Source organism: Cucumis melo, chromosome 7, assembly GCF_025177605.1.
Source record: "Cucumis melo cultivar AY chromosome 7, USDA_Cmelo_AY_1.0, whole genome shotgun sequence".
NCBI lineage: Eukaryota > Viridiplantae > Streptophyta > Magnoliopsida > Cucurbitales > Cucurbitaceae > Cucumis > Cucumis melo.
Window position 1 is genome coordinate 6,261,115 of NC_066863.1, and position 7,771 is coordinate 6,268,885.

At 29.5% G+C, this 7,771-nt stretch overlaps 2 protein-coding genes across 2 annotated transcripts; one reads left to right on the top strand and one right to left on the bottom strand.

Annotated features, from left to right (window-relative positions):
• The first annotated feature begins 204 nt into the window (after positions 1-204).
• On the top strand, positions 205-3,559 carry LOC103503052 (cytochrome b561 domain-containing protein At4g18260-like). Its single transcript, XM_008467222.3, has 4 exons — positions 205-562; positions 668-829; positions 1,666-1,814; positions 3,106-3,559. Exons 1-4 carry the CDS (start codon positions 404-406, stop codon positions 3,398-3,400), a joined length of 765 nt encoding a protein of 254 aa, XP_008465444.1. The 5' UTR covers positions 205-403; the 3' UTR covers positions 3,401-3,559.
• A 1,132-nt stretch (positions 3,560-4,691) lies between these two features.
• On the bottom strand, positions 4,692-6,883 carry LOC103503051 (suppressor protein SRP40). The gene is made up of 3 exons (XM_008467221.3): positions 6,552-6,883; positions 5,212-5,283; positions 4,692-5,072 (listed from the first exon to the last, which is right to left on the bottom strand). The coding sequence occupies exons 1-3, from the start codon at positions 6,769-6,771 to the stop codon at positions 4,777-4,779; spliced, it is 588 nt and encodes a 195-aa protein (XP_008465443.2). The 5' UTR covers positions 6,772-6,883; the 3' UTR covers positions 4,692-4,776.
• Between the last annotated feature and the right edge of the window lie 888 nt (positions 6,884-7,771).

Sequence of the window (7,771 nt, forward strand, 5' to 3'; positions counted from 1 at the left end):
TGGTCCAGAGGACACTGTGTTCAAATTCATGCAATGTTATTTCATTGTCAATTAGTATTAATTTTCACATGTTGGGTCCTCTGTATCTTTTATTAGATTATATAATATTGAATTTACCTTTACTTATCAACTTAAGCTTTTAGGTCAACCGGTTGGAGAGAAAAAATATGAAGTAGCTGTATTTCTTGAGAAAAATCAAGTACCTTAGTCCAGTGTCCTCTTTAGGCATTATTGATCACTACCTTTAGTGGTCCTCCTCTGACATTGTTCTACTTTTTCCTTTTTTCTTATTGCTACAAAAGCTTTCAAGATCCCTTGTGAAATCCATAGCAACAACCTACAAGGGTGGCTTCACCATTGTGCTTTGTGCTTTGTGCTTTGTTTCATCAGAACCAAATAAACAATGCTATTTTTGCAGAAGAAGGCTTTTGCTTTATCCATCCCTGCAAGTTCAATACTTTTTATCTTTCTTCTTCTCACATTTCAGCAAGTCAGCTCATCTCAACAGCACAACAAAAATGAAGACATGATTCATTCAAGCAAGAAAGACAACAGCCAAAAGGTTTCCATTTCTTCTTTAAGTTCATATCTTTTACATGTAATGAAAAGAGTGGTTTTGTATGTAATGTAAAGCTGAAATTGATTATTGGTAATATAATGGCAACAGATGAGTTCCAGCCTATTGTTTGATATCACACTCCATGGGTTTCTCCTATGGGCTTCAATGGGATTCCTTATGCCTATAGGGATTCTTGTTATCAGAATGTCTAACAGAGAGCAATGTGGAAGAAAGCTGAAATATTACTTTTACATTCATACAATTCTACAGGCAAGTTCATCTAATCTTCTCTATCAATAGCATAATAGATTAAAAAAAAAAAAAATCGACCAAATCCAACCGAACAATACAGTTTGACAAAGAATAAGAGATTCGGTTAGTGTCAATTTGAAAAAAATCCAAACTGACAACAATTTGAAAAATTTCAAAGACTTAAATCGACATATTATTGTATTCATTCATGATCGAAATTGGTTTGAACATTTATTAAACCGACCATAGTTGATTTAGTGTCGGTTAAACTGACCCCAACCAGCTGATACTTAATACTTTCAAATACTAAAATCAATGTTTTTTTTTTTTCTTTCTGTTTACATAAAGAAGAATCTTTTTGAACTAAACAAACAATAAATGTAGAAGCATGATTAAGGCAATTAACTTTAACTTTTTAATAAACAAGCAAACAATCCACTTTTTTTGCTCTACTTTATGAGATTAATGATGGTTAAAGAGAAACTATAAGGGTCCTGATTCTGAATATCTTATACATGAATATACTTGTGAAGAAAGAAAAGAGAGGCATCATCACATCATAACTAATTAGAAACTCATAGCCAAATATCTGTATTGTTGAAAATCTAGCAGGTTTATGGATTATAATATCAGAGTTAGGTGAGATTTAGGTCTGGAAAGTCAAAATGGTATAAAATTTGCACTGACAGAGTTGAAGGATTTTGATCATACTTCAACCACAAAGATGGGGCCCAATTTGATGAATAAACAGTTGTGATTCAAGTGATTATAATGCTAGTATTTTTCATTCTACAATAAGTTGTTAAATCAGCCATTAATACTATATAGTATCTTGATTTGATTATGTTGAACAGATACTGTCTGTATTACTAGTCACAGCAGGAGCAGTGATGTCTATCAAGAAATTCAACAATGCTTTCAATAATAGTCACCAAAGGATAGGGATTGGCTTGTATGGGATGATCTGGTTACAGGGGTTGATCGGAATTGTAAGGCCAAAAAGGTAAATTTTCATATTTCACGCGCCAACTAGATTATTCTTGGAAAGAGTTATTAAAGTCTCGTTTGGTAACCATTTTGTTTTTTAAAATTAAGTCTATAGATATTACCTTCGAGTTCCACCTTGAAAACTAAAAAATGTAACTTTTGAAAAGTTTTTTGTTCTAAAATTTGGCTAAGAATTCAATCACTGTGCTTAAGAAAGATGCAAATCATGGTAAAAATGGAGATGAAATAGACTAAATTTTTAAAAATAAAAAATACAAAATGAGGTTAAAAAATTGTTTTCACTCTATGTTGTTCTATATTCACGAGTGTTCTAAGACTAAGAGTGTGTTTGGGGTGAGGAGTCGTTTATTATTGTCTTAGATTATTATATTTGGGTTATAATAGTTTGTGTTTTGTTATAGATTGTTTTAGTTTAGGTAATAATAGTATAGCTTTAGAGTGTAAACTATTTTATTTTGAGAACTAAATAGTAAATATTGTAGCAAAGAACAAAAAAAAAAAATGAATGCCAAATAGTAAATAATAAATATGGTAGAAAATGAGAGGTTTTGAAAGTGTTTATTATGAAAATTTTGAACAATATTTAGTGTAACAAGAGATGGTTATTATAGTCTTACTTAGTTCTTACCCGAAACACCCTTTGGTGCGAGCCTATAATTTTGGAATGACGAAGAATATTGGTTGTAAAAATAGGTCATACAAGAAAAGATTTAGGAACAAAACAACTTTTGTGAACCCTATTCATCAATCATGTCTCTAATAGACCTTTTGTTAAAAAATAGTTTGCATATCAACTTATACCCCTCAACTTTAGAATTTTATCAATTTAAATCTTGATTTTTCATTAATTTACCCCTTCTAAATTTTGTTCGGCCAATATTATGTGGAACTTATAATTCAAGTAAATTAAACTCCAAAATTTCGATAAGCCAATCAACTTAGACCCTTCGTTATGATGGACACGGTTCTCAAAGAAAATTATGATCAAGAACCTTATTGATGAATATTTAGGAGTTTAATTGACATCATTATAAAGTTTCCACCAGAGTTTCCCTGATAAAACGTAATAGAGAGGATACAATTGCAAAACTTCAGAGTTTAAATGAACTCAATCTCTAAAGTTTAGGAGTATAAAGGACAATTTCAAAACAAAACGAACAAACAAATTTCTCTTACTCCAAAATCAACTGCAGTACGTTGATCTAGCTCAGGAGAGATCGAGTAAACAGGCAGGTCGATATCGACTTGTAAACTCTAAATCAACTCTTCATTATTGTCTGTTGCAGGGGATCTAAAACAAGAAGCCTATGGTTTTTCATACATTGGATGGTTGGGACAGCAGTATCTCTCCTAGGAGTTTTCAATGTATACTCGGGATTATTTGCATACCATGAGAAAACATCTGAAAGTATAAGAATTTGGACTATAATTTTCAGTGTTGAAATTTGTTTGATATCATTCTTTTATCTATTCCAAGACAAAGTAGAGTATATACAAAAGCAAGGAGTTACTTTGGGGAATGAGTTGGTAGTACTGTCTCCAAATCACAAGCAAAAGGAACTTCCTACCGATCCATGCTGAAGAAGGAGTAATACAGTTGTTGTCAAAAGGTTGCTTTTTTCTTTCTTTTCACTAACATGAGATTGTTGTTATTCTTCTTACTCATTTCTCTCTTCTTCTTGGGATTTGTATAGGAAAAGAGTGTGGTTTTTTTGTAAGAAATGAAAAATCTTTTGGGTCTGGAGGATATGTTTTTTGATTAGATAATGTGGGTTTTTTCTGTTTTCTATTACAGATTTTAACATAATGGATACATAGGTTTTTTTTTCTTTTCAAGAATAAAGATGTGAAACATTTTTTTGCTGAGAAGCACAAACACGGATATTATTATTTAATAGTATCACGAGATTAGATATCGTGATTTAGACGAAAGGAGGAGTAGTTGATCTGCATATAAAGATTGTGGAGTCCCTAGACTTTTGTATCATGGAATTCTCAATATTCTTGACTGATGATACAAAATAAAAAAACTAAACCTCCATTTGGTCCGTGATTCATTTCCATTTTTATGGTTTCAAAAAAAAAAAAAAAAAACAATCAAAACTTGTTTGGTACACCTATTTCTAAAATCGATTTTAAAAAACAACCTTAAAATAGCACATTTTCAAAAACAATAAACTATCATTTTTTTTGTTTTTAATGTTGTTTTTCAGAAATTATAAAGCACTATTTCATTTTCAAGTTCACAACCAAATATAAATTTTGAATTTTGAATTCAATTTTAAAATTTTAATTGATATCAAACGTGGATTCGAATATAGTAAAAAAAGTTTTTTTTTTCTATTGAATTCTTTCTTTTCTAAAACAATTTTTAATCAAACGAAGCCTAAACTAAAAGTTAAATTACAAATTTAGTTTATGAACTTATAAATTTTAAATCCATGGATATACTAAACACAAAATTGAAAAAAAATTGAAAATTTAATATTCTATTAAACATAAAATTCAAACTTATAGAATAAATCTTCATATCTAATAGATCCAACAATTAAGTCTAATAAACTTCTATAAACTTATAGAAAGTTTATAAATCAAACAGACACTAGCCTCAAAAAGTTCAATGACTAAACTTGTAATGTAACCTAAACTAAATTCTAATTTTAAAACACTAAAATTTAGTAACCATATACCATAAGGTTCCACAGATAAAATTTCAAAACTTACCATTCTTAAATTGTAAAATCATAATATGCAGCAGTGGCCTAAATATAGAACTAGAAGTTGAAGCTTAGAAGGAATAATATTACCACATTCAGAAGAACTAATTAAGATGATATAATCACATAAAGATGAAAAGAATGGGCAATGAATCTTCAGTATCAAGTGATAATCACTTCTATCACTTCTATCACTTCTATATATATATATATATATAAGATGTACGTGTAAAATATATATCATGGAAAAAGTTGCACATAACCAGTTAGTATAGCAATTCCCAATATTACAATAGGGGGCAAAATTACAAATGCTCCAACTGTAGCAAAGAAAACAGAATCGTTTCTTTGAGATACTTCATTAAGGTATGCTTGTCTTTTGATATTCCTCTTCTGAGAAATTGTCAAAAACTTGGCACTAACCTTCTTCAAGTTCTTACCCAACGGAACGCTAAAATCGTCATCTCTGTCTCTGAACAATTGCGCAAGCTGATCACGAATCGTAGTTTTCCCGTAACTGCCATCGCTTTCATAACCTGACAACATAACATAAACTCAGTAAGTTCAAGTGAACTCATCTCTTTCAAGTTCAAATGAAAGAAAGCCAATGCCATTCTATTTCATTCTCACTTTTTGTTTAGTTGTTTAGAGAAGAGAGTCACAGCGCTCACTTACCATCAACTAATTGGCTACCAGAAGAGAGTTGCTCCAAGAGATCGAGTTGTGTGCGTGCAGAAGAAGATGATCCTATATAGTTGAGGGGGAAAAAACAATGATAAATAATCTATAAATAATAAGATTAAGGTTAAAATAAATCTTAAATTTAATCCTGCAAAATTGATGTCTACCAAAATTGGTTAAATAATAATAATAATAAGTTTCATGCAAGAAAGTATAATATGTAAATATATTTTCAAAATTTATAGCAAAAATACATGGATAACACAGTTGTTTAAAAAATTAAAAATGAACAATAAACTATATAGAAACTTAAACCGAACAAACCTCAAAGTATTGGATCCAAATGGCTACAACTATTTTAATGCATCATTTTGATTGAGAAATATAAAAATGGCTACAACTAATTTTGTTTTGGAGAACAATGGTCCCTTCTTAAGAGACATTGTCCGATGAAGTTTTGTTATTCTTTTTCTAATGAAACCACAGATACTAACTGGTTTTGTCTATTTCTTGCTATTAACAAATGTTTGATAACATTACCTCAAATAAGAGGAAAGATAAATAGTTCCAAACTAAGATGCACGGACACTTTAGATTGGTTAGTATGTTTATGTCCGACACTTGGTGGACAACTATCAAACACTTGTTAGTACAGCAAATACATCACACATGCATAGAACACTCTTTGAGTAGACTAAAATGATACATATGAGTGAAATACATCGAGTTAGGTCTTTTAAGCATATAAATGCATCAATTCATTTACTATGAATTTTCTTTTATCATAAACACGATAGATATTTTTTTAAATGAATATTTTAATAAGTGGACCCTTACCCGTGTCATGTCCAAGATTTTTAAAACATGTTATATTTGTGTCCGTCATTCTTAGGTTTCATTTTGTGGTGAACACCTACCTAAGATAATAAAATGACAGGAATGAGATAATGAAATTTCTTAAAAGCATTAGAACTAAATTTCATCATGTTATTCAAAGCCCAGACACTAGAAATATACTGAACCAAGGCAAACAAGGTGAACATTACTTTATTATATTTGTATATGGATAGATCACTTGGATTGGAATTGGATCACCTTCCATATCAAAAGGGAGTCCATAATGTCCATTTCCTATATAACATATTCTCGAATAGAATATTATACCACAATCATTCAGATTTACAAATAGAAATTCATCCATTGTAAATGAATATAAAAGTATAGAATTACAGAACGAAGAGTCAATTATGAAGCGAACAAATAAACAAGCAGCAAAGAGACGAAACAAAGAACAAATCAAGAAAACACGCAATAAGCAGCGAATTAACACATACCAGAAGAAGACGAAATGAGAAATTCCTCTTCGTTAACTCTACCCTCGGCGCTCTCAGAAACAGCGAATTTTCTCGAAGAAGATGAACAACGAGAATGGAACTTCAAGGGCAGCGATTTGCTAAGCAGCAGATTTGAAGAAGAAGAAGAAGAAGAAGAAGAAGAAGAAGAAGAAAAGGGTGGATTTGAGCAATGAAATCCAATAATGAAATTGGAGGCCATGATTTGATGGTTTTCAAATGAAAAATATATGGGTTCTGTTCTCCATTACTGGAACTTGGAGAGGAACTTGATTTTGGAGGGTATGGTTATTGTTTTATTTTATTTTATATTTGCATTGTGCATTTATAGCCACTTCATTCTTTTATATAATTATGATAGAAAATAGCATCACCACAAATATTGAAGCTAGAAAATGGCAACAAAATATAGTCTCAACGATTTAGATTCATCCTAAAAAAAAATCAATCATCTTTCTTCAATTCTTGCATGCATTTAATTATTAATGAATAATAGTAATTTGCATTCTAATAATTTTATGAATAATAATTAAATAAATTACAACATTTTTTTAAAATTAACATAAAATTAACAAAGTTTATGGGGATAGATGATTTGTTTGTTATAGATTTATTTCATTTATAAACTTCAATAGATTTTACTATATTTATAATTTTTTAAAATTTTGATGTATATACTAATATTTTAAATCTAATTGTTATTTTTGTAATTATCTCAATCTTAAATTGAGATTTTAAATCAATTCACTAATAAAACCGAAAAAGTTAATTATAAATTTTGAAGTATATGTATCCACCAAATCTAAATAAAGGATATAAAATAAAGAGTTTTGAAATATGTGTAGTTACGAATTCTACTTGAAAACCGCAATTCATTAATATTTTTAGTAGCATGACCTACAAACTCCTTTGATAGTTCGTAATTTTGTACTACAAAACTTTTTAAGTAGAACATACATTTTTATGATTTAGATTTATTTAATTATTATTTCACGGTTGGAATAGATATAACTCCATAATTTAAAAGTGTAAATCAACATTTTTTCAATAATTTTCTTTAAAGTTCAAAAGACATATAAGGGGAAGGCTCAAATCTCAAGGTTGAGTTCATTAATGAGTTCACTTTAATCTGAAAAATTCGGACAATAATTAAATTATCTAAGAAAATAATAGAAAAATGATAAATTATAGGGGAGTTAAAA